This window comes from Malus domestica, chromosome 01 (assembly GCF_042453785.1).
Source record: "Malus domestica chromosome 01, GDT2T_hap1".
NCBI lineage: Eukaryota > Viridiplantae > Streptophyta > Magnoliopsida > Rosales > Rosaceae > Malus > Malus domestica.
The window spans coordinates 30,679,479-30,704,728 of record NC_091661.1 but is presented as its reverse complement, the minus strand read 5'-3'; the positions used below and the strand labels follow the sequence as shown (position 1 = coordinate 30,704,728).

Genomic DNA, 25,250 nt, shown 5'->3' with positions numbered 1-25,250 from the left:
CTTCAATTGTTTTTTAAACCAAAAAAGTACTGTCACCGATAGTTCTTCGTACAAAAAACACATAACTGATGCATATTTGAAAAACTACTTCATTTTAAAAGTACTTCAAAATAAGTCCTAATTGATCACAATTCCATACAGCAAATGTGTAGTTAGTATTTCATACGCAGTCTTGATTTGTTGGAAACAAACAACGCAGTCTTGATTTGTTGGAAACAAACAAGGCCTTATAGTTTGTTCGAGAAATTGGAGCGTTGAACAATTGCTTCTAGAAGAGTTATAATGTGCGTAAGACGTGACGCAACTCTAGGTGTGACACCAAGCAAAGCTACACTTGTCCTCCCATATTGTCTTGGTATCTTTTGGAAAAGGATTCTTACTAGATGTTTTTTATTTCGTGATTATAATCGTTTATTGTATATCATATTATCAGTTTTTATTAGGTATTATTTATTTTAAATTTTGAAATCATTTCTGACCGCATGATGTATGATGAACGGTCATGATCACAGAATCTCTAGGATCCCTAGAAAAAGAATCCGACGAGGATCATTTTCCGTATCTTTTTAGCCTACTGCATTTCGATTCAAAATTTTCTCCTATTTTTCGGGTAAATTAATATTGTTTATCTGTACAAAAAAGGTAAAATATGAATTTTATTTGTGTGTGTCAATAGTTAATGTAGAGAAAAAAAGAGGAGGGGGGGGCTGGAATTCAGATGAGTAAGGCCACAGAGATACTTGATTTCCACTATTAACACAATCCCTCCTCAAGGGTAAATTGGAAAGTTTACCAATTTTGCAATGAAAAAATTCGTTCCAAATCTGAAACTTTTCATGCAATAACATATCATTCATTCGTAAGATTTGAACTTATGTAATGATTTTACAACAAAACAAAAGCCAAGTGTCACAGGTTATGACTTTGTATGAACATAAGGTAGTATCATTCCCACACATTTTTTTACCTCATACACACTCTTGTTAATTTATGTTCAATTTCGATCAGATAGTTAGAAATTGAAAGAGAGTGTATGAGAAGTAAAAATACCTATGCTGATAAGCCCACCCTGAACATATACGTATAGCCACCCTAAGTTTTAATTTCATCCCTTATTTAAAAGGGTGGTTCTAAAACCCAAGGGCATCAATTACGACCTTTTGTTTTCTTAGGATTACGACCTTGTTTTTTACTGAAAGATGTGAAGCATATCCGACCAAATTAACAAAGGACAATGTTCATACAATACAAAACTGTTAATCACTCTGACTGAGAGCTACAAGCTTCTTTTTCCCTCTAAGAACGGGGATTACAACCCAAAGAGGAAACTACAAAACAACAACGGCCACAAAACAAGCCCGAGGGACTCCAACAACAACATTGTCTATGAGGCTCATCAAATACAAGAACGCCAATATTTATCCATATTAATTAGACGGCGACAAGCTTTGATCGAATTAATCACTAGCGTAATTTCAAGATAGTTACCATGGGAATAGATTAGACCTACAAAATTAACAGCTAGCTAGCTTCAGGTTGCTTACAAAACCCAGGAAATTGATGGGTTAATTTGTCTACGACGTTGAAGATAAGTTTGAGCTTCTTGGATGCCACAACCATCCAAAAACTTCGATCTCCCAATTTCTTGTTACCATTGCAATTGAAAGGAACATATACTATAAAATTTGAAGTAATGTTAGTCTGCAACAAGCTGATACAGCTAGCAATCCATTCAAATATCTCAAGCAATTTTTCAGTATCCATACACAAAATACGGTCATGTGACGTTTTACTCAAACTGTAATACATAGATATTCATTTTTATCAATATACTCTAGAAGTGTGACATATCAATCATATCGTAAATTTATTTTTATTAATATACGCTAGAATCCCAAACAATTCGATTCGATGTTAGTACACAAAGATTTAAGGTCATTTCTTCAATTTACTCTCCATTTCTAAGTTCCTAAGGTTGTAGCTTTCGCAGTAGCTTCATCGATGTTACCTACCAAATAAAAGGCCTGCTAATTATGATATATCAATTGTTTATACCAAACTTAGGGCGTCCGTATTTAGACCTCGTATAAATACTCGGGGGACTCAAATGTAATTATGTAATAAATGAAGGGGTAAATATGTAATAAGTGAGGAGCCCTTATTCTATAAAAGGACCCCTCACTCTCTTCATTAAGAGAGGCCAATTCTTAGGCCTGACTCTTACCCTCTCAAAGCCTCACTCTCACATTACAGAGGCTCTCTCCCTCACAATCCTCTAAGAGAAATATTATATCAGTGTGGACATAGCCCGAACATTAGGGTGAACCACAATACATCTTGCGTTATTTACTTTCTTGTAGATTCACGGTCGAATTTGCGTTGCTCCAAGACCCTTCCGGTTTTGTGCATCAACATTTAGCGCCGTCTATGAGAAAAGACACAAAAAGTTATGTATGTTTTCTTTCATTTTTTCATCTCACCACCGTGAAACCTCACCACTGTCCACCGTGGATCTGCAAAACCAAGAGATGCTCAACTCTCTCTCTCTCTCTCTCTTAAGTCAATCTCAATTAAACAAAACCATTTTCAAGTCCGACACCATACTGCGAAGAAAGTCAGTGGGGAAGAAAGAGAAACTAGAGAGAGAGAAGGCAGAAGCTCACAAGAGAAACCGAAACCAACCACCGCAGATTCTCAGAGCCAGCACCGCCGATCCAATAGCCACCTCAGATGACCAGCAACTCCTCAAGCCTCATTATCGCCGAAGCACAAAGATCTGTCTCAACATAAGGAAATACAGAAACACCATCGCCATGGATTACTCCTACCCACAGACCCGCCAAGAAGATCAATCCCAATACCACCACCAGCAGCAGTTACCCTACGACCCCCACAAACCTCAAACCTCAATTTGACTCTGTCTATCTCACTATCTCTCAAGCCGCCGCCGTCTCTCTTCCTCTCAGTCACCTCTCAAGTTAAGTTGCCTCACTGTAACTCCACAGCTTTCACTCTAATTCTCTCAGCCTCCCCTTTGCGGCAGTCGTCACCTTCTCACTCTTTGCAGTCAGACCAGACCAAACCCAAGTGGAAGAGCTAACTCCATGACTGATAAACTCGAAGGATTTGATACCAGAACAGAAAATGAATACTGGGACGGAATTAAAAGAGGCTTAGTTCATAAGGAGAGTTTGGTGAGGAAGCAGTCGTTACATATGCTCAAGACAGCACTAGGCATACATGAGTCCGGCCAAACTCAGTCCTTCTCCGGTGGCTTTTCGAGGCAGACAGAGAGACAAGCAGTGCTCGACGAGAAGGAGTTGAAAGTCGCCGGAGCCGAGCCATTGACTGACTGAATTTCCATCTCAGCGAACTCAAAAAACGCACTGCTTCTTCGAAATGCGGGTCTCCAAAGTTTCGATCTTGGCCTCTCTCGCCGCACTGCTCTCTCTCTCCGTCATCTACTGTGACTTCCTGGCCACCTTTCTTTCTTTAGAACGTGCCTTTCCAGTCGACTAGCTCCTAGCCCGCCATCGAGTCAGGCACGCCCGACCCTTGCAGAACGTGGCGAGCAACGTTGTCGACTTCTCAGTCGAAGGCACCTCAGATTCCACCACAAAAGCACATGGGTAAAGGATAGGTACCTCTGATTCAAAGCCACTAACGCAATTTGACTCCACCACTGGTCCTACGCACCTTAGATCCCATCTCCTGCGAATACCACAGGAAAAGCAAAAGCAGAGATAAGATTTTTTTTCTTTTCTTATTATTAATTCTATTAATCATTCCTTGTCTGCCATCTGCAAAAGGGAAAAGAAAAAGAAAAAGAAAAAGGAGAAAACAAAAGCAGAAAACAAAAGCAGAAAGCAAAAGAAGATAAAAAGAAACAAACATAATTGCGGTGGTGATGGCATGCAGAAAAGGAAATTATAGGCGTGACCCATTGAGCAGAGGGTCGGATTTATTTTTGAATGATGTAATTTATTTTTCTTATCTTTCGGAGATATCTGTATAACCTCATCAGAGGGTAATAATAATAATAAATAAATAAATAACGGCAAGCCCAAAATAATGGGCTGAAATGTTATGTGGAGGGCAAAGACCCATATGCCCAAAAGAGTCAGGCCCTCTATTATCACCAACCAGGTGATCAAAAGTATGTCCAGTACTACAAAAAATTATTCGGCAGTCTGCCGCTATTATCACCCACTAGGTGATCAAAAGTACGTCCAGTACTCCAAAATTATACATGAGTATCACTCATATCAATCATATATAAACATTCATGAGCATCACTCATGTCAATCATACATAAACATTCATGACCATCATTCATGTCAACATTCATGAGCATCACTCATGTCAACATCCATGAGCATCACTCATGTCAATCAACATAAACATTCATGAGCATCACTCATGTCAATCAGCTCCGAAAGCTTTATTTACAGAGCTCCAGCTTCAAAAGCTTCATTTACAAAGCTCCAACTTCAAAAGCTTCACTTGTAAAACTTCACCTACAAAGCTTCAGTGCAAGGTATACAAATACCACCTCCGAACAACCGTCACTTCGGCCCATACATGGATTCAATTTGAAGTTTTCAGCCAACAGACTCTATTGACCGAAAACTTGGGGGACTACATTATGTACCATATATTGGGCCTCAACTGGGCCTCATGAAAAATACTTGGGGGACTTAGCCCATTATTTATGTATTAGGGAGCGATCTCTTATTCTATAAAAGGGACTCCCTCACTTTCATTAGAGAACACCCATTATTCATGTACTGAGGAGTGAGCCTTTATTTTATAAAAGGGACTCTCTCACCTTCATTAGAGAGCATCGCCACCAGCTGAGCAACCGCATCGCCGTGAGCATCACTCCTAACCCATTATTTATGTATTGAGGAACGAGCACTTATTTTATAAAAAGGACTCCCTCACCATCATTAGAGAGCATCGCCGCCTGCCAAGCAACCGCCTCGCCGCGAGCATCAACTTTAGCCCATTACTCATGTATTGAGGAGCAAACCCTTATTCTATAAAAGGGATTCCCTCACATTCAACGCCACAAGCCGAGCCAACCAAGGCAACATAAGCCACAAGCAGAGCAGCCTCGCAACATGTGCTACTTCTGGTTGAACATCATTTCAGATTGGGCACCGTCTCATATCGAGTATCAGTTCTAGACGACATCTAGTCACTTCAGCCCACACATGGACTGAATTTCAAGTCACCAACCAAAAGACTTTTTTGACTGAAAACTTGGGGGACTACTGTTTATACCATACTTAGAGCCTCCATATTTAGACCTCGTATAAATACTCGGGGGACTCAAATGTAATTATGTAATAAATGAAGGGGCAAATATGTAATAAGTGAGGAACCCTTATTCTATAAAAGGACCCATCACTCTCCTTATTAAGAGAGACCAATTCTTAGGCCTGACTCTCACCCTCTCAAAGCCTCGCTCTCACATTACAGAGACTCTCTCCCTCACAATCCTCTCAGAGAAATACTATATCAATGTGGACGTAGCCCGAACATTAGGGTGAACCACGATACATCTTGCGTTATTTACTTTCTTGCAGATTCGTGGTCGGATTTACATTGTTCCAAAACCCCTCCGGTTTTGTGCATCAACATCAATCATGTCATCTATTCTTATTATAACACGTGGGGTGGTCCCGAAACCATGGATTTAGTCTTATTCTGTGTTAGTACTCTCAATTGGCTTCAAGAACATGTCACTAGATATACTGCTACATCTACAGGGAGGCTCTAAAATAGATCGTTTTGCTGACTCTGTGTCACACCCTCCGTTTCTAGATGGGAACACTGACTATGGTGCATGGAAAGCCAAACTCCTATATAATCTTAATTTTTTTTTGGGATATTTTGGATGCGGTCCCTAATCCTTAACATTCTTTGATTAAAACCTTAATATTATTCAAAGTTTGATCAAGGTCCCTTGACTTTGTACACCTCATTATATTACTATTAATATTTATATTTTTATAGTTTTGACATTAATTATTTGATATTTTATGAGATTTATAATCCTCTAAATTTAAAATCCTGCATTATAATACTATTAGAAACGGTTACAATAAAAAAAAATTCAAACATTTTGATTGAATAAATGGATAAAAAATATGTAAAAATAAGAAATAATAAATGGCAAAAGAATGTATCCATAGTGTTAAAAAAATTGGTACATTTTACAAAAAAATTGGTACATTTCACATATAACAAAGTGGTACATTAATAAAGAAGAATGGGTACATTAGAAATAAATTAAGGTACAAATAAAAGATTAAAATTTATGAATACAAATGAATTTTTAAAAATATAGGCGCTAAAAGAAATTAGTACATGGGTAAAAAGAAAATACTACAAATTTAAAAAAAAAAAATGTTGCAAATTAAAAGTGGGTACAAACTAAAAATATAAATATTTGATACAAAGTTTAGGCATAAAACATAAATATACCATATGTAATTTTTCTATTATTGATTAAATATACAATGTCACGTGACGGTATACACATGGGTACAAACACAAATAAAACTTTAAAAAATATGGGCACAAAAAGAAACTAATATATGGGTACAAATTAAAAATGAAAAGAAAATTGGTACAAATTAAAAAATATTTGCAAATTAAAAATAGGTACAAACTAAAAATAAAATTATATGATAAAAAAATTTAGCCATAAATATAAATATACTAATTGTAACATTTTTAACATTAAAGGAATATATTTAAAAATAATAATATTTTATTATTCAAATAATTAATGATGTTATTAATACCCAAGGACCTTGATAAAAAATTGAAAATAAATAGGATTTTAATCAATGGAGTAACAAAAAGAAGGATGTGAACCTAATTTTCCTTTTTTTTTTTAACAAACGATATTATCTACACTAAAGGGAGGGGTGGACTTAGCCTCACAATGAGTTAGTAATAATGTGGTTCAAATTAACCTTTGGCGAGAATCGAACCTAAGACCACTCACTTACAAGTGAAGAGAAATATCACTAGATCGTAGTACTAAGTGGATATATAATCTTAATTAGAATAAACCATTTTATTACAAATTTCACAATCTAAGCATAAAGCATATATGTAGAATATCCTTGATACGTACCCTCTGTGATTTCTTGTAATCCTCCCAAAACCTAGGTATAAACGTCCGTCCTTGTAATACTTAGCCGTCAATAATTCCTAAAAATGAGAGCCTATATATGAAATCATCATCACCAACTACACCAGCAGCAAACACACAACTAAGACTAAGAGTAAAGTACAAGGTCCCAGTTTTGAATTACCAAAATGGCCATAGCCGTGCTGCATGCTCTGGACTCAGCCAGGACACAATGGTACCACATAACGGCCATTGTCATCGCCGGAATGGGTTTCTTTACCGACGCTTACGACCTCTTTTGCATCTCCACCGTCTCCAAACTCCTCGGCCGCCTTTACTACTACAACCCTAGTACCGGAAAGCCGGGGAAGCTCCCAGTGAACGTCAACAACTTCGTGATAGGTGTTGCCCTAATCGGAACCCTATCGGGCCAGCTCGTATTCGGGTATCTCGGTGACAAGCTAGGCCGAAAGAAGGTCTACGGGATAACCCTAATCATGATGGTTGTTTGTGCCATTTGCTCCGGCCTATCATTTGGCTCCTCAGCAGGCTCTGTCATGACAACTTTATGCTTCTTCAGGTTTTGGTTAGGGTTTGGTATCGGTGGCGATTACCCTCTCTCCGCCACGATCATGTCCGAATACGCCAACAAAATGACTCGTGGGATGTTTATAGCGGCGGTGTTTGCGATGCAGGGTGTTGGGATCATTTTTGCCGGTTTGGTGTCTATGATCTTGTCGAAAATTTTCCTCAACATGTATCCTGCACCGGCATTCAGCCACAGCCCTGCAGATTCTTCGCACGTGTTGTCCACGCAGCCACAGGCGGACTATCTGTGGCGGATTGTGCTTATGCTTGGAGCTTTGCCTGCACTTGTCACTTTCTACTGGAGGATGAAAATGCCTGAAACAGGTCGGTACACAGCCTTGATTGAAGGTAACGCCAAACAAGCAGCTGCTGACATGGGTAAGGTTTTGGAGATCGAAATCCAAGCTGAACAAGATAAGTTGGCACAGTTCAAGGCTGCAAATGAGTACCCATTATTATCCAAGGAGTTCTTTAGGCGCCACGGAAAACACCTAATCGGTACGTGTGTGTATATATATATATATATATATTATAAACTTAGCTCAAACAAGATATATATATTAATTAGATAAAACATTGGATCCGCATATTTTACGATTGAGAGTTTACATAGAATGTTTCTCTAGATATATATCTTATCGATCGCTGTTTGCTATATGCCTCAGGTACAACAACTACTTGGTTCTTGTTGGATATCGCCTTTTACAGCCAAAACTTAACACAAAAGGACATTTTCCCAGTGATGGGCCTCACTCAAAAGCCCGAGGACGTTAACGCGCTTCGCGAAGTGTTCGAGACCTCTCGAGCCATGTTTGTAATTGCGTTTTTCGGCACCTTCCCTGGTTACTGGTTCACCGTCTTCTTCATCGAGAAGCTCGGCAGGTTCAAGATCCAACTTATGGGATTCTTCATGATGTCCTTGTTCATGGCCATCATAGGCGCCAAATATCATGACCTCAAGCAAAACAAGTTCATGTTTGGAACCTTGTACGGCCTCACTTTTTTCTTTGCAAACTTTGGCCCCAACAGCACCACGTTTGTGCTTCCGGCCGAGCTGTTTCCGACTAGGGTTAGATCCACGTGTCACGCGTTGAGTGCGGCGGCGGGGAAAGCCGGGGCCATGGTGGGTGCATTTGGGGTGCAGTACTATACTTTGAGTGGTAAACCGGGAGTTATTCAGAAAGCTATGTTTTTCTTGGCGTTTACTAACATGCTAGGGTTTTTCTTCACATTCTTGGTCACTGAGACCAAAGGCCGGTCCTTGGAGGAGATCTCGGGTGAAGATGGTGGCGGCGATCACGAAGCTGGAACACAGATGACTGGTATCAATACATCGGCAACAACAGCCACGCCGTACTAGGTAGTTAATTAAGGAGTTTGATTAGCTACAAAGCTTTACTATTTAGTTAATTAGAAAAAACATCAAATAAATTAGCTCGATGTACACATGCCTTAGCATACCAAATAAGAGCTGCTCTAAGTGTTCCGAACCTTGAGGTCGAAGAAAAAACAAAAGTTGATGTTGTAGTGAAAAGAAAGAACAAGAAATAGTTAATAGTTTAGGGAGAAATGTTTCAATGTGCTGAAATATGATCTGGTGCATCAAATATCATGATATAATTGGTGGAAATTTTTTTTTAAGTTTCCAACCGGTATATTATTACATTTGATGTAATAAGTCGTATTTCTGACAGACTGAAAAATCTCTCGAGTTTGGGTGAGGTTTATATTTATTTACTTTCTTTCTTTCATTTGAATTCCTCGTTGTAACAATACATGAAATGAAAATGAAGATGTGCTTAAATGTTTACTGCTGTGATTTCCAACTTTACACGTGTAGCTGACTTTGACCACATTAAATCCCACGTGTCGCGCTTTGCAAACGCCACGTAACGAACCCGAATCGCTTAAGCCGGACCACCCCTGAAAAATTGAATTAAAAACCCTAGAAAATAAAACAGTTTGGTTTTCTTCTTCCCCCAAATTTCCCTCCATGAAATGGGACATGGAAATCGAAGAAATCGAGGCAGTCCTCGAGAGGATTTGGGACCTCCACGATAAGCTCAGCGACGCCATCCACTCCGTTTCCAGAGCTCACTTCCTCAACTCCGTCAAGTCTCGCAGAAATTCCGACAAGAAGAAGCGGCGGCGGACCAACGACGCCGCTGCCGATGAGAACCGGGCCGGATACGTGTATTTGAAGGCCTTCCGAGTCGGGCACGACGATGACTCGGCGGTTCGGGAGGCCAAGAGCCTAAATGCCATTCGGACCGCTCTCGAGAACCTCGAGGACCAGCTTGAGTTTTTTCATGTAAGTTCATGGCTTTTTTTTAAGGGGTTGTTTGGTTATGTTGTGTTTGGTTGCTGAGAAAATTGGAGGAAAATTGAAATACGAGTGACGAAATGCTTGATTAGGTCTTGTGGTTTGAGATGTATTCTTTCGAAATTAGACGTGTAGATATGTGAATGCTTGGATAATGTACATAAGGGCTCATTCGGATTCCAAATTATAAGATGTCTGCGAGGTTTGCTGCCGTTACGTGTAATTTAGTTAATTTCTGTTTGGTTGCTGAGAAAAATGGGAAAACAGGGTCGGAATTAAAGGGAAAATCAACGTATGATATATGGTTTGTGCTATTGCAATTTTATAAATGCTGCAGTAATTAGGTAAATGCTTGCAGTTTGTGAAATTTGGAAAACTGCTCTGCTTGCGTTCCTTCTTTTTACCAGAACACTAGTGATTTCGTAGATGTGATTAGATGGTGTTAGAGACACGTAGAACGGGGACTAGTTTCCATAGAGTATAAGGAAATTGTGATGAGTAAGATATAAGAAACACAAATGGTTGTGAAACTGCTGGTAATTGGGCGGGATGCACATCACGCACCTCGACACCTGTTAAAGGTAAATTCTTGAGTTCGATTGTGCTGAATGCATTTCATGTCCCGTTTTGAACACATGCTTAGAAGTTACAGTGGGGATTTGTTGCGTATTGATGACAATAGCATTGCTCTTAAAGGGTCAAATTCTCCGTGTTTTTGTTCATGCCGTGTGGCTTTGCTTGTTAGACTCTGTATGGATTTCAAATTTCCTATTGTGGCATATTTCCAAGCCGGATATTTATGTCAGTTGTTTTCTTTTAAAGACTGTGCAGGTGCAGCAGCGGGCTGAGAGAGATGCTGCAATTGCACGCTTGGAGCAGAGCCGTATTGTTCTAGCAATGAGATTGTCTGAACACCATGGTAAGAAGTACCGATTTATTGAGGAAGCCCTTGCCTTCGTTGGAGATGTCTGTGATGCAAGTCGTTTAGTATCTCCTGAAAGTCTTTGTGGCCCTCTGGTCAGTCCTTCTGGTGAGAAGTTGGTGACCTCCAAAGGGAAGAAGCGAAATATTTTGATCAGATTTCTCATTTCAAGTATCACATTTGTTAAGAAAACCCTTAAGTTGGATAATACGGGTGGAATACTTGGAAATGCTGCGTTGGTGGCGCTTAGTATGATTGCGTTTGTGCATCTGAATCAGGTAGGTATTAAGGAGCATCAACAGAAGCTGGAAGATAAAATCTACATCAACAGAAACGTTAGAAAAACTTCCCCGTCTATTGGTCATTCCAGCAACTTGGATGTTCTATTGGCTAGAGGTTAGCTCTGAAATCTTAATTCTGTTGCAGGGAATTCAATGGTAGGTGGCCATGCTGTTGTTATAGTCGTATTTCTTCTTACCACGGAAAGTTTCGGAGATTTTGGCAAAGAGTTTTTTTAGAATTTATTTGTATTTTTACTAAGAATTGATTCTAAAAACATTTTCACTAAAAACGCCTTCAATCATTTTAAAAGCACATCCAAACGAGCCCATTCATAGGTCGTTTGGCTTGTTTCATTTGTTTAGATGATGATGAATTCCGATATCTCAAGATATCGCGCCTTTTTCTTTCTTTTCTTTTTCTTCGTCTATTGGAAATTCAGTGTATATCCCAGTTATGGCGATCTCTCGTTTGGAGGGAATTGAAAGCGATTAGTTTTCTTAAATCAGTAGTTTATCTTTGATCTTCAAGTTTGCCGCATTTTTCCAGTTCTTCCTAGATTGAATTTACCATGAATTTATTAGATCTTGCTCATCAAACATGTCCTCTTTGTTGTCGAAATCAACATAATCCCTATGATCGATCACTGTAAGAAACTGTTAGTGAGGTCTCGACTTACATGAATTACGAAAGCGTATATTTTTGTGTGAGATCGGTACTAGCTTTAGCAATATCCGATTATCTGTTAAATTGAAGAAATTATCAGTTCAAGTGGAGGGGTTGATTTAAAGTACCTTTACTTTAACGGAGATTTTTCACGGAAATGCCAAAGTAATTGACGGTGGAGAATCTCAAATATTACTTGTATCGATTTTAAGTTTCATGGACTAAAGTGAAAATTTATATTAATCTCATGAACCAAAATTTGGTTAAAAAGATTATAAAAATAAATTACTATAAGCTATGAACTTATAAATTGTTAAAGGCTCAAAGCACTGGCCTCGCTCCTGAAAACTTGGGCCTGGGTGGCTGTTTATACGGGCCCGCCCTGAGAGACTTTGGAATGTCGTCGTCTGAAGTCAATAGCGTCTTTGAAGCGCAATTTGGTCAACCCTAATTTGAACACGGACTATTTAGGTGGTATTTTTCTAGCTAGTCCGACCGTTGCCACAGCATTATCACACGCAACTATGAAAACCAGAACCCATTTGTTGACGAACCCTAGCGGATTTTAAATCTCCATTCCGACTGATATCAAGATGAGAGATGCTGAGGGGACTCTCTGAAAATCGGATTCTTTATAGACTCTGTTACCACATAATTTTGGCATAGTGTTTTACAATATCGGTATATGAATTGATGTTAACTGTGAAGTGGCAGATAATCAATCAAGAACCTCACTTTTGAGATAGTTCCCTTGACATTTCTTAAGATGAGAATTATGAATGCTAACGAATGTTTAAACTCAATAAATATATAATTATGGGAAAAGAGTGCCAAATTACAAAAGGAATAAAGTCGGAAAACTATAAATTCTTTAAGCTATTTTTTTGGGTTGGGGGTTGCTTTTAACTTGTTTTATGAGGCAAAAAGGGGAAAGTTGATGAAAGGGTTTGAACACAAAATAAACGTCATAATTTTCAAGTGGTGCGTGTAAACACTTCCTCGTGCCTCCTATTGGATGCATGACTCAAAAGTTAAATGTTAAAAGAAAAAAAAAATAGAGAAGATCGACAAGGTGAAAGCATTATTTCCTTTTGTTCAACTTTTCTTTGTTTGGCGGGCCCTTTTGTGATCTTAAATTGACAACAAAGATTTTGTGTTTCTTGTAGAGAATGTCAACCAAACGAGGTACTAGCTAGGTCAACTCGAAAAAGAAAAAGGAAATTGCATGAGAATTTTGTAAAAAAGTGGGTAACGTAAAATCGAAACTATCTTTCTTTTTCTTTTGAGTTAATAAGCGGGGCACGAAACCCAACCCACCGCAACGTAAATAGACATAAAAGTAGTGCTAGATAGACTAACATTTAGATCATATTTGCACACCATGTGATACATCATTAATAAAAAATAAGCATGTTAGTAATTCAATCATCAACAACTACGTCATATAGTTTACAAAATATAATTTAAATAGATAATTTCACTAGTATTACTGGAACTCAAAAGATAAACTTAACCCGTAAAGCTAGAACAAATAGTTCTTGACCAAAGCACACCACCTAAATCATTCAAAACAGTAGCAGATATTTCGGGAGGAGATCCTAAAAGAGAGAACAATAACCCTACTTTAAAGAAAGACCGAATTAAAATGGTAGGTTGAAATACCAAGTAATTAAATTACAAAATAAAAAATAAAAAAGATGTGTTTATCTTTTCTTTTTGGAACGATTCAAACACAATCTCTTTTATGCACTATATAATGGTTTGAGTTTTGTATCTTTCTTATTTATAAAGTTTATTTTCTTTGTCTTTCTTCTTGTTCTCAAATGTAGAAGTGTTTTTTCATAAAGATACTGAGATAAACACGTGAATGCAGGCTCGCACATGTTTATTACAGAAATAATTAAAATTATATTATGCAAATATATAACTCCGCCTGTGTAAGTTTATCTTACATTGCCGGTCCCAAGCCCGGATAAAGAAGGAGGGGGAGGGCGTCAGGTAGTCAACAGCTGACACTCCTCTTTTACGTCGAATCCTTATGAAAATGAATCCAGAACGAAATCGCGCTAAAGCTAGAGCGTCACTCGTAAGTGGCGCGCTGTGTGACCCGAGCACAGTGATAAGTGAGCAAGGGTCACAATATCTCCATCGGCACCTGGATGCAGTGTTAAATGAGCAAGGGGGCCATAGACATGGATCTAACGGAGGACATGACACAAAACCGAGCGCAATGACGTTCTAGGATTTACATAGCCGACCCCACTTAGTGGGAAAAAGCTTTGTTGTTGTTGTATATTATGCAAATATATATACATACAAATTATGAAGGCATACGAACTGCTAAGTTTCAGTCGTCGACACAAAAACATCCCAGTTTTTTACGTGCATGTGGTATATATGATATTGCAGCAAATGTTTATACAAGTGCATTCTTTACTTTTGAAAAGTTTTGATGTACTATTTCATCTAAAAACGACTATAATGTTCAAATAAAACAACATAAGAAAACATGTAGTATTATCAGTGGTAAATGTATATTGGGACTAAGGTGCTCTCAGATTGTTTGGAGTTTGTAAAATATATATGTGAAGGTCTTCCGAAGATCCTTCAAATATTTAGTATGGATCCTTTTTGTGTCCACCAAGTGTTTGATGTAATGCATGCTAGACATATTTTAGCAACACTCGACAGGTTGCATTGGTAGCACTCGATGAATTCTCTTAATAGCACTCATCAGATTGCATATGTTGAAATCTGTTAATATGTGCACAAAATGATTCGGCTGATGACAACAAACCAACCAAGTGTTCGACGAAATGCCTTAGTGAATAAACTAAATTTTTTTTGCACGCTTCACGTTTTGGTTTTATTAAAAAATTTAAAACCTTTAACGTTGAGACCCTCCAATGTTCAAAACCTTCTCAGGTGACCAAATCTCAACATCATTTTTGTAACGAATCGGAACACAAAACTGCAATTGATTTCGAGAATAGATGGGTTGGACAAATATTCCTTACTTTATCTTGTCTGTTGTTTGCCTCTTCGTAGGCTCTCTTGTTTCATCTATGGTCTCTGTGCCCTGGAATGCACTTTCCTTGATCTTCAAAAAAAAAAAAAAAAAAAGAAATCATAGTCTACCTAATTGCTGTGTGACATGCATTAGATTTGGAATTTGACATGTTACATTAATATTAACAGAATTTGAATAGAAAAAGGCATTGCTTTGGTCACAAGTTTAATGAGTAGATTCTGTCCAAATCAAATCTTCTTACCTGCACCATATGCCCATGCCACCATTGCCAAAAAGGAGGAAAGAGAAGGTCGAAGGGTGTGGAATTTTGCAATTCTTTTTATTTAATTAACGTAAAAATTATAAAATTTTATAATCCCATAAATATGCAGAATAATTTCACACAATATCTCCGGGACTCCTTCCCATATGGCCATAAGTCGATTAACCATCGTTGTCGGTAGGTGAAATTTGAGTGCTTTGCCCTAGTGGGGCCACAGTGCTTGCCGGTGACACGTGTCAAGTGATAAGCAGTGCTGACTCTTCTTGAAGCCTGCCACGTATACACACAAATTGGAGATAGTGGCAATTTGGGTAGCAGACAGAGACCCGATATATATTTCCACGTGTTACGTACCCACCCGTTTGTCTTCTTGGTTCAGGGCCCCCTCCTGAAGAATTTTGGAGAAAAATTATTTGAAAAGACAAAGGATCGGAGGGTCGACCATCATTCGTCAATTTTCAACTAAGAAAGTCAAGATTTCCATTAATTTAGCATGATTGGGTGGAGCATATGTTAATCATCCTAATCACTTTCAAAAGATCAAGTAGTTAGGTCCTAGTCCAACTCAACCTAGTAATAGAATACCGGCTTTGTTCTAGGGCTAGTTATTTCTATTTATTTGAAGATCTTACGGATACATGATATATTTTTTACGATGAATTTGACATGTAATTATAACTAAATTTGTATTGTTTATTGTGATAATGTAGCTTTACTATAAGTGCATTAATCAGTTAGTAATAGCATTTTTGTAAATATCTTATCGTTTGTTAAAAACAAACCTAACTATCAGGTCGGAATTAATTCGGATAGATCGGAGCTTCAACAGTTTGCATTGAAACTTTGATAACAAATAGATAAATTAAATTTACAACCAAATATGTAAAACATATCCTGAGCATGTAGCATATAAATGTAGCCCGAAACTATTCAAATATTGATATCTAGGGTGGTTGAACCATGCTAAGTGGTGGCTGTTTCCTGCAGCTGCTGCAGCACATGAAGGCTAGCTGAGTGAGTGGGGGGACCAGGCATGATAGCTATCCAGCTGATGAAACGAAAGCAAATAAATCAAAATGTAGATTTGAAATACAAAGACAATGGGCTCCTCAGATGTGTGTTGTCATTGTTCATTAATTTGATAGACACCAAAACTTAAAAAAAAAAAGGCACTCAACACGGTGTGAGTGAGAGAACTCGCCACTCGCAACACACAGCAAATATACCAGGCACATCAACATGCATATGTGCAACTTGCAACTGGTGTCTCTGACATTAGAGCCTCCTCTCTCAGCCATAAAGCCTGCTACTTTTCCCCTCTCCGTCCTTTGCCTCACCCCATTGCCCCTCCAAGTTTTAGGAGAATATCATTTTGTATATTAACTGAGACAACTTTTCAATCATCTTGTTTTTGTAATGTACAAAATTGTGAACGATTGTAAACTGTTTATCGCTATGAAATTAGATCGATAAGTTCTGTATGATGATCGGCAAACCAAAATCAGTTATCTACATGTGCGAGCAACTGATTCTAACATATTTCGGTTATTAATTGTTAATGGTGAAATATTAACCCGATCCTGGGATACCTTACAGTGAAGTAGTTATATGATATTTTAGCTGATGGGATGGGGTTTTAAAAATACTTCCACGGAGAACAGTACGACGAGTGCGTCCAGATTACAACAAACAGAAGCTATACATGTAAAACGTGGACGATGTTTCTGCCTTTTATCCTAATTATTTACTGGGTTATTCGTCCATCTGCCAAAGTGTGCAGGAAATCTTATTGCAGTTTTTATGTCCAAATGCATGATAAACAATCTTAATCTTCTGAATCCATTTCGAGTGTTTGGTTTTCCACTTTTGTTTTATCCCTTGGATTTGTTATTTGGTTTCTTGCTAGATTGCCATATATTCTCAACAGTCGTCCTAGCGAGTAGTGACATGCATAATACTCTGCATGGACTGCATGCCCACATTAAATATTTTTACCATGGACTGCATGCCCACATTAAATATTTTTACCTAATTCCATCTGTATATATAGAAAGAGCTCAGTTTTACTTTATTGTTTTGGCAACTACGTACCCATAATTATCAAAACTGTTAATGGCCGTTGCGAGCGTACAATTGGGAATTAAGTGAGTAGTGAAAAAAGTTGTTGAACAAAATCAATTTGTAACCTAAAAGTGTCAGTATTTGTTTTGGTGAAGGTTGCCAGCAGCCAGCAGTAAGAGATTATTACCATCGCACAATCTTCACCAGCTTGCAGGATACCAGTTTGCCAGTTTGACCTGACCATAATTTGTAACCCTAGCTAACTTTGTTCAAACATTATATACAGTAATAAAGTAATTGATTTAAGAAACCAGATGCAGCAGCTCCTCACGTGAAAAAGAAATATCATGAAACAAGGACAGAAACTAATTAATCAAAGTTTACACACTTAATCAGAAGGATAATGCTTTCAAATTTTCAAACCCCAACTGTGTGCAATCATTCTGTGATGATTGAGAATTTGAGGGAGTACAGTGCGTGGTTTGATTTAGTGTAACCCCTCCAACCCACCTTATATAATATGCCATTTTGGGAATAACGAGATTTTCTTGTGTACACCCCGTGACTTGCATCACCACCTCTGTGCATTATGAGCTATATTGGGAATACAATTAGTTTGTGATACTTTCTCCTATGCGGAATTGTCAAAGAACTTAATTAATCTAACCATTTAGCTTTAAGCTTGGTAGTTTTTTTGCAGTTAGTTGGATGAGTTTGATACCTAATAATGTGGTTAGAAGCTAGTTTCATTACGGTGACATATATATTATTCTATGCGTGTCACCCGTTACAAAATTATCTTTGTAAGATAATCTAATTTATTCATGTTGTATCATTGGAAAATATCATGTCGTGAGAATTTAACAGACTTACTAATGGTCCGGGTAATGGAAAGTTAGCTTAAGGTTAATGTACAAGTCTGGGTGTCTTACAAGTCATGATGTACCAATTTAAAAATAATCCATGAATTTGGGGTGTTATTAGTACTTGATGCAATAATTAACATCAACTTACGGAATGATATACCTGAACATTAGTATTATTATTTCACTTAAAGTATAATGATCTTTTTATTTTTTGTTAGTATATAATAAAATTGAGACATATCAATCATGTTATGTACCATATTTTAATGTGTGAAATGTTAATCTACTTGATCGTGTTTTTTATACATAAACAAAAAATTTCTCCAACTTATGGTTGGGGAAAATGTAAGATAACTAAACACCATATTTTACATGGTGTAAAGTAGAATCTCTTCAACCATATAACACGATCACCTTTAAAACTGTTCATCACGTCGTGTCTTGCATAGTATCATCATCTTCAATCGATATTATATGTCAAAATGCAGGGACTGGATTGTATGCCCTCTCCCTTCCCATCTCCTTCCTATCTACTCCTATTTTTATGGTCACGGTTAAGTCACGTCAACATTTGATATTCCATTACTTTTTGTCTTATTATTTCTATAAAAAATCAATATAAAATGTTAATGTGGCTTAATCGTAACCACATAAATAGAAGAGGATAGGGAAGGCAAACAATCCAGGTCCAAAATGCAGCGGCAAATAAAAGCCGTGCTTTTTCTTTAAATGTTGTGTGCTTTCACAGTCTATTATATTGAGTGTTTTTAACTAAATTGTGCAGCAAAATATTGAGAGAGGAGGGTACAATAAATAAGCAATCAACGACCTTACCAAAAAAACTGAACCCCGTCGTTCAAGGGCATAAATAGCTTTAATTTGATTAGCTATATATACTGTTACTGTTACAGCCTTATATTTTGTAGGAAATAGGAACAAAAATGTAGAAATTTGAGGTTATGCAGTAAAACCAATTGGCAATATGAGAAGTAGTCTACCTTCTTATAAGCCCATTTAAGGTCTCTCCTTCCGTCAATGTGAAAATGTCTCTTCCTATCAATATGAGATTTATTCTCAACACAGGAGACACCACCTATAGCTCTAGATTTTGTCCAGAAATTGGTCCTCGAAGGATCCAAATGCGTTTATTGAGATCTTAAAGGTTCCAGGTGACAATTTAGCTCACTTTTCTGTAAAACTCTCCAGAGAGGAAGCTGAAAACTAACATTCATTTTTCCTTTTAAACTGCATGCAATATTTATATAGTTTTATAACTAGGAATTGTTATTAGCATTTCAAAAATCTCATTTAGCACTCTAAACTTTTTATAATTAGAAAGAAAAATACACTTATGAGGAGTACTGTAGAATAAAAATTTTAAAGTACTAATAACAGTTCTCTTACTAAACAAAGACCCAATTCATTCATTTTTGTTACCAACCGGCAACGGGCTAAAAAGGACCCCTCGATCTCCATTGCCTTTTCGATCTTTACAGCGATGTTACGCTTTCATCTTGTAATATCGATCATGGAGCTGGAGCCCTTGGAATAATGGTGGACTGGAGCAATGGTCAACTCAAATCGAATTATATATATGTATGTTCACCTTTTTGTTAGGAAAAGGAAAGGTAGAAGTAAAATCTTTGCTTTCCTTCCATTCGAATCGAACTCTAAACTGATGTGACAGTAATTAACGATGCCAATCTGCAGTACAAATTAATTACCATGTGTAAAACGAAATTACAATTTGATTATTATATCTATTTTTCTTTTTTATTATCATATTTATTGTACATTATTACGTAAAAACCAAGTAGTGGATTGTTAGTAATATAAGGAGTAGTTTAATATATTTATAAACTTATGCAAGATTCATTATATTTGACGTGGAGTATGTGTTTGTTGGACTCTATACGTAAGACAAACTGATTCTGATATCCTAAAGAAAGTTGAAGTTTCATCAATAAACCAATTAACAATTTGAAAAGTAGTCGGATTTACTTATAAGCTTATGCATAGTCTTTTTTTTTTAATCAATATATGATTCATTCCCAACGTAATCATGTGGCTACTTACCCTTTCTTTTTCCATTGCCCTCTTGGAATCCACCAAAAACAGAAGCAAACCGACTGTTATTATCATACAATTTTAACCTTTTGAATCCCTATAATTTCTGCATCGTATTCCTGATAACTCGGCTCTGATCTATATCATTTTATTTGTCATTGCATTCCTCCTTTTTTTTTTTTTTTTTTTTTTTGAAAAATGTTACAAAGATTGTATTCTATCACTACTCTAATAGCAGCTCAGCTCTGGTTTGAATCTCTTCAGCTGTCACTAAATTCACTGTACAACGCCAACATTTATTTTTGGAAAACGTTACGAGGACTATATTTTCTGTCAGTTATGTGGTAACAATTATGGTTTTTTTTTTTTTTTGAGAGAAGTACAATATTTATTGATATAAGATAAAACGTACAATTACGATTTGAATCCCTATTATTTGTCATTGCATTGACCGTAAACGCCAACGTTTATTTTTAGAAGATTACCGAGACTATTTTCTATCACTTCCCATCGACTGTAAAACGCCAACATTTTCTGGAAAACGTTAGTATTTTCTGTAAGTTCTCTAATAACAACCATAATTTGAGTCCTTTATCTGTCATTGCATTGACAATAAGACGTCAACAATTGTTTATGAAAAATGTTACAGAGACTATTTTGTCACTTCTCTAATTACAACCCAGCGTTGATTCGAATCCCATCATCTATCATTGGATTAGAATAAAATGCCATTGTTTTGTTGAAAAATGTTACGAAAACTATTTTTTTGTCATGTCTCGTAATAATTCATCTCTGGTTTGAATTTCTTTATTTATCATTGCTTTCGGTGTAACGCCAAAATTTTACGTAGACTATTTTATGTCAATTCTCTAATAGAAGTGCAATTCACATGTAACGCCGTAGCTCTAATTAAAGAGAGATGGAAAAATGGTACAAATTTGCCAACTTTTGAACCCAATCCAACCGGCCACAACCGCAAATCGCGGTACCACGGTCACTCTCCGAGTCAACTCGGTTGAGCAAAAAGAATGCCACGGTGGGTGAGCTCAGTAATTAATTAATTAATTAACACCGCAAAACTCAATTAATTAAAAACATTATATAAATTATCATTATTCGGCCAAAATTAATAAATAATAATTATACACTCCTGGGCTAAAATCCTCACCTCAACTAAACTCTCCGTCAACTTTTAAACGGAGACGTTCAAACGAATAATTAAAGTAATTACTAATTACCAATACTAACGCAGCAAAATAAATAAAGCCGATATTTCGTCCGAAACAAAAATCTGGCCGATATCTCGGCCAGCCAACGGTGGCAAAACTTTGTCAGCGGTGGCTCAGTTCTCTCAGAGGACCACCAGCGGGTCGGAACCAAACAAAATGTCTTGAAAGTAGTCATCCCCTTGGCACATAGACGACGCCGTATGCGACAGCGACGCGTCGAACGTGTCCCGGAACAACTCGCTGAAATCGTCCTTCACAGAGCAATCCGGAAGAGTATCGGCTGCTGCGGCGGAGTCGTCGTCGAAAAACAGAGGCGAGTCGAACAGCGGCGACTCCGAAGCTGAGAAACTGAATGCGTCGTCGAAGTAAGGCAAGTCCAGCGGCAAATAGTTAGCGAAATCGGACAAATCGTCGGACAAAATGTTCGTACCGGTTTCGTCTTCATACTCATCGACTCGGTCGAACATCTGGAATCTTTGAGCCTCGTCAACTTCTTCAATGATGGGTTGGCTTCTGAAATGGAGGACGGAGGTCGGAGAGGCCAGATTGTGAGACTCGGACCCGGAATCGTAACCGGAAACCGACGATGTTCCGTTAGTCTCCACCTCGACAGGCTCGTTAACCAGCGGCTCTGGCTTTTCCTCCTCTTTCGGCGGCGGAGCCACGAAATTAGTCAAAGCGTCGGGACCGCGGAGCTTAATAGCGGCATTATCGTACACCATGGCGGCTTCCTCCGCCGTGTCGAAGGTCCCCAGCCACAGGCGTTGACGTCTGGCAGGATCTCTAATCTCAGCCGCCCACTTCCCCCAAGGCCGTTGCCTTACGCCGCGGTACTTCTTGCCGCCGTTGGTCGGCGAAGCTGCGTTCTTCATTGGCCGCCGGTTGGCCGGAACCTCAGCAGCCGGCCGCTTCCGGGCGTTGTTCTTGATGACAAGGCTGTTCCTGAAGTCCTTCTCGATGTTGACTTCGTTAATATAGTGCTTCACTCTCTGCCGCCCGAAAAACTCCTCCCCTTCGTCGCTGGAGGAATCCGTGGCGTCGGGATCGGTCACCGATATTCGTACGATTCTCGGGATGACTGACGAGTTGAACTCGGCTGTCGACTTCTTTCGCGGTTTGGTCACTTTCCTTGTCCTGCTTCTGTGCTCCGTGTATTTGATTGGACACAAAATACACGACTCCGCATCCAAAGACTTCATTCTTTCTTCCGGGCTGCTCGGATTTTCTCTAAATTTGCATCGAATGCGAAAAAAATCAGATACCAAACAAAGAACAGAGCCAGATCAAAACACCCGGAGCAGAAAAAGGACCGTTCTTGTCAGAAGTAAAGAAAAAACAGCAAAAATGGTATGCAAATAAATCGACCCTTTCAAACTCTGAGAAATCGACCGCTTTGAGTGTAATTTTTCAGAAAATTATGATCGGAAACCAGAAAATTCTGAGAAATCAAGCGAAAGGGAGGGAGAGTTGGAGAAAGCTGGAACTCTGTACGTACGGAAAGCTCGAGCTTTTGAGAGAGAGAGAGAGAGAGAGTGGTGGAGAGAGAGTGAAAATTTTGAGTGAAGACGAAGCGAAAGAGTAAGCGTGGAAAACCAAAACACTGAAACCGCTGTTATATAGGATCCACCAGCCGAAATTGGGAAAGCCTCCCGAAATAATTTATTAATTCATTAATTTACCTCCCTAATTTTTTTTATATTCTAAAATATTCCACTTTTTAATTATTTATTTTTAAATAAAGAAAAATATCGGGGTAATTTCGCTTCCGGTGACGGCCGTGGGAGGATACAATACAGGAGAGATACCAAATACGGTCCGCGACATCCCGAGACCGCATCGAGATTCTCACACGTAAACACCGTGGGCCCCGCGAAAGTTCGGCCCCAATGAGCGCACACCGCACGGTGCTGACTCGGCAAAATATCATTTCGTTTCGTTTGTTTTTATCTCGAACCCCGTGCGGCCTGTCACGTGAGGCCCAAGATACCCGGCCCTGCTCCGTTTCCCGGTCAAACAGTTTGACCGCTCAAAAGGGCCAACTGGTTAATTTACTCTCTCACTCTTTTCTGCAAGTGGGTAAATAAGGTGAGAAGACGAGGGTGGAATCGACATTTGGGAAATGCCAGTGGGTAAATTTTTAAATTTTATTTAACCTGCGTATTTTAAAAAAAAAAGAAAATTACTTTTTTAACAGCTGGAGTAACGTGGCGGGCAACTTTGAATTCGCCGCCATAAATAATTAGTGTTTATTAGTACTTCTCTGGGTGTTTTTCTGCTCTATTTTTTCGGTTTTACCGAGATATGCTCACCTTCCAAATCTCATCGCTTCAGTTTCGTCCGCGGTAATTTCTTGGCAACCAAGTCTTTTGGAAAATAAATATATAAAAAAAATCTACCAAAAATAAATAATTTCTTGGGAGCCAAGTTTGAGGTGTCACCGTACACGTCATTGACGACGAAGTCCACTTGTGATTTACTTGGCAATTATTAATTCTGATTTATTGGGATTAAATCATTTTCCATATTGTAGATTTCTTTGCATTCAAGAAAAAAAATGCAGTTGTATAATTATAGCAATAATCCAGCCTACTAACTTTTTTTTAAAGGCAACGAGCTGTTGGCTTTGTCATGCCAATTTATATTTTTGAAATCAGATAGATTTACAAATGCATTTTAGTCTCTTCTAGTCACTATCATATGATTCACCAGGGTTAAAAATCAAACCAGAAACATGTCGTGTGATTGACGCCAACACTAATCTCAAGTGTCAATTTTATGAATCATCTTTGCAATCACACAATTAATTAGTAGACTTGAATTATCACATAAAACCAAAAAGAAAAGAAATAAAGGGGGATCAATTGGTGGCTTCACCACAGATCCACCATTTTGGGGGACGAGAAGACTCACAAAAGCATTTTAGCCTCCCTTGGCCACCATGGTACGTGCCATGTGGAATACAGGTCTAAAATTTATCTACAACCATTGTGTCACCCGTGGTGATTGGTATATATTTATTATTGATTAGTATTGTTTGGGTTTTTTTGTGTGCCCCATTTTTTCAACCAAAAAAAAAAAGTCAAAATTTATTTGACATTTTAAGCCAAAATCCAAATTTGTTTGATCATATTTAATTATAGTACAACATTTGCTAATAAATTAATAATTACTCAAAATCACACTCAAGTTCCCAAAGTTTTGGAGGACAACATAGGAATCTGAAAACGGGGGATTAAGATTTGCTTGATCATATCGAATTTGTTTGGATTTTGAAACTTAAGTAAAGGAAATAGTTGACCCGACCCTTCAAACTAGAGTTTAGGATTTAGGGTTTAGGGTTTATTGTCAAATGTCAAACGGTTTGTTCATTGACCCGGCCTGATTTGCTTAATTGTATTTTTGTAATTGCAGATTGCCCATCGTTTATAGAGATAATTAGATACAAGTCCAAAAAAGGAGTGCATTATTAAGTTTAATTCGAGATATTTTGGTTACCAGTTTACGTTAACTTTTATTCCAGCTAAGCAAATTTCCTTTTTTTTTTTTTTTGGTGACGATGAGTTACCGTATTTAAAAAACGAGTTTAGGGCCCCAAATATCTCTTATACCCTTCAGTTGTTTAGGGCCCCAAAATGGTAAAGTAAAATTGATTTTGCCACAAATTCTTAATTTAATTTACCATGGTCTACGAGATTTTGTTGTTTCATTTTTTATTTTACATGTCCACAAAGTAATTAATCAATGTTTTTGTTTTTTAAAAGGTGGCAAGCCACGGTTATCCACTAATTTCAGAAGTTGGGAATACT

At 37.9% G+C, this 25,250-nt stretch overlaps 3 protein-coding genes across 3 annotated transcripts; 2 read left to right on the top strand and 1 right to left on the bottom strand.

Annotated features, from left to right (window-relative positions):
• The first annotated feature begins 7,244 nt into the window (after window positions 1-7,244).
• Window positions 7,245-9,455, top strand: LOC103417912 (low affinity inorganic phosphate transporter 4). Its single transcript, XM_008356069.3, has 2 exons — window positions 7,245-8,236; window positions 8,404-9,455. Exons 1-2 carry the CDS (start codon window positions 7,339-7,341, stop codon window positions 9,096-9,098), a joined length of 1,593 nt encoding a protein of 530 aa, XP_008354291.2. The 5' UTR covers window positions 7,245-7,338; the 3' UTR covers window positions 9,099-9,455.
• A 227-nt stretch (window positions 9,456-9,682) lies between these two features.
• LOC103406577 (plastid division protein PDV1-like) lies at window positions 9,683-11,792 on the top strand. Its single transcript, XM_008345561.4, has 2 exons — window positions 9,683-10,049; window positions 10,884-11,792. The coding sequence occupies exons 1-2, from the start codon at window positions 9,732-9,734 to the stop codon at window positions 11,382-11,384; spliced, it is 819 nt and encodes a 272-aa protein (XP_008343783.2). The 5' UTR covers window positions 9,683-9,731; the 3' UTR covers window positions 11,385-11,792.
• A 9,507-nt stretch (window positions 11,793-21,299) lies between these two features.
• On the bottom strand, window positions 21,300-23,025 carry LOC103443450 (ethylene-responsive transcription factor CRF4). Its single transcript, XM_008382308.4, has one exon. It carries the CDS (start codon window positions 22,641-22,643, stop codon window positions 21,567-21,569), a length of 1,077 nt encoding a protein of 358 aa, XP_008380530.2. The 5' UTR covers window positions 22,644-23,025; the 3' UTR covers window positions 21,300-21,566.
• Window positions 23,026-25,250: the final 2,225 nt, after the last annotated feature.

Excerpts from the sequence above, each read along its gene's own strand:
- LOC103417912 (XM_008356069.3), top strand. The coding sequence starts at position 7,339 with ATGGCCATAGCCGTGCTGCATGCTCTGGACTCAGCCAGGACACAATGG. Across the intron at positions 8,237-8,403 it reads CCACGGAAAACACCTAATCG|GTACAACAACTACTTGGTTC; the intron begins GTACGTGTGTGT and ends TATATGCCTCAG.
- LOC103406577 (XM_008345561.4), top strand. The coding sequence starts at position 9,732 with ATGAAATGGGACATGGAAATCGAAGAAATCGAGGCAGTCCTCGAGAGG. Across the intron at positions 10,050-10,883 it reads ACCAGCTTGAGTTTTTTCAT|ACTGTGCAGGTGCAGCAGCG; the intron begins GTAAGTTCATGG and ends TTTCTTTTAAAG.
- LOC103443450 (XM_008382308.4), bottom strand. The coding sequence starts at position 22,643 with ATGAAGTCTTTGGATGCGGAGTCGTGTATTTTGTGTCCAATCAAATAC.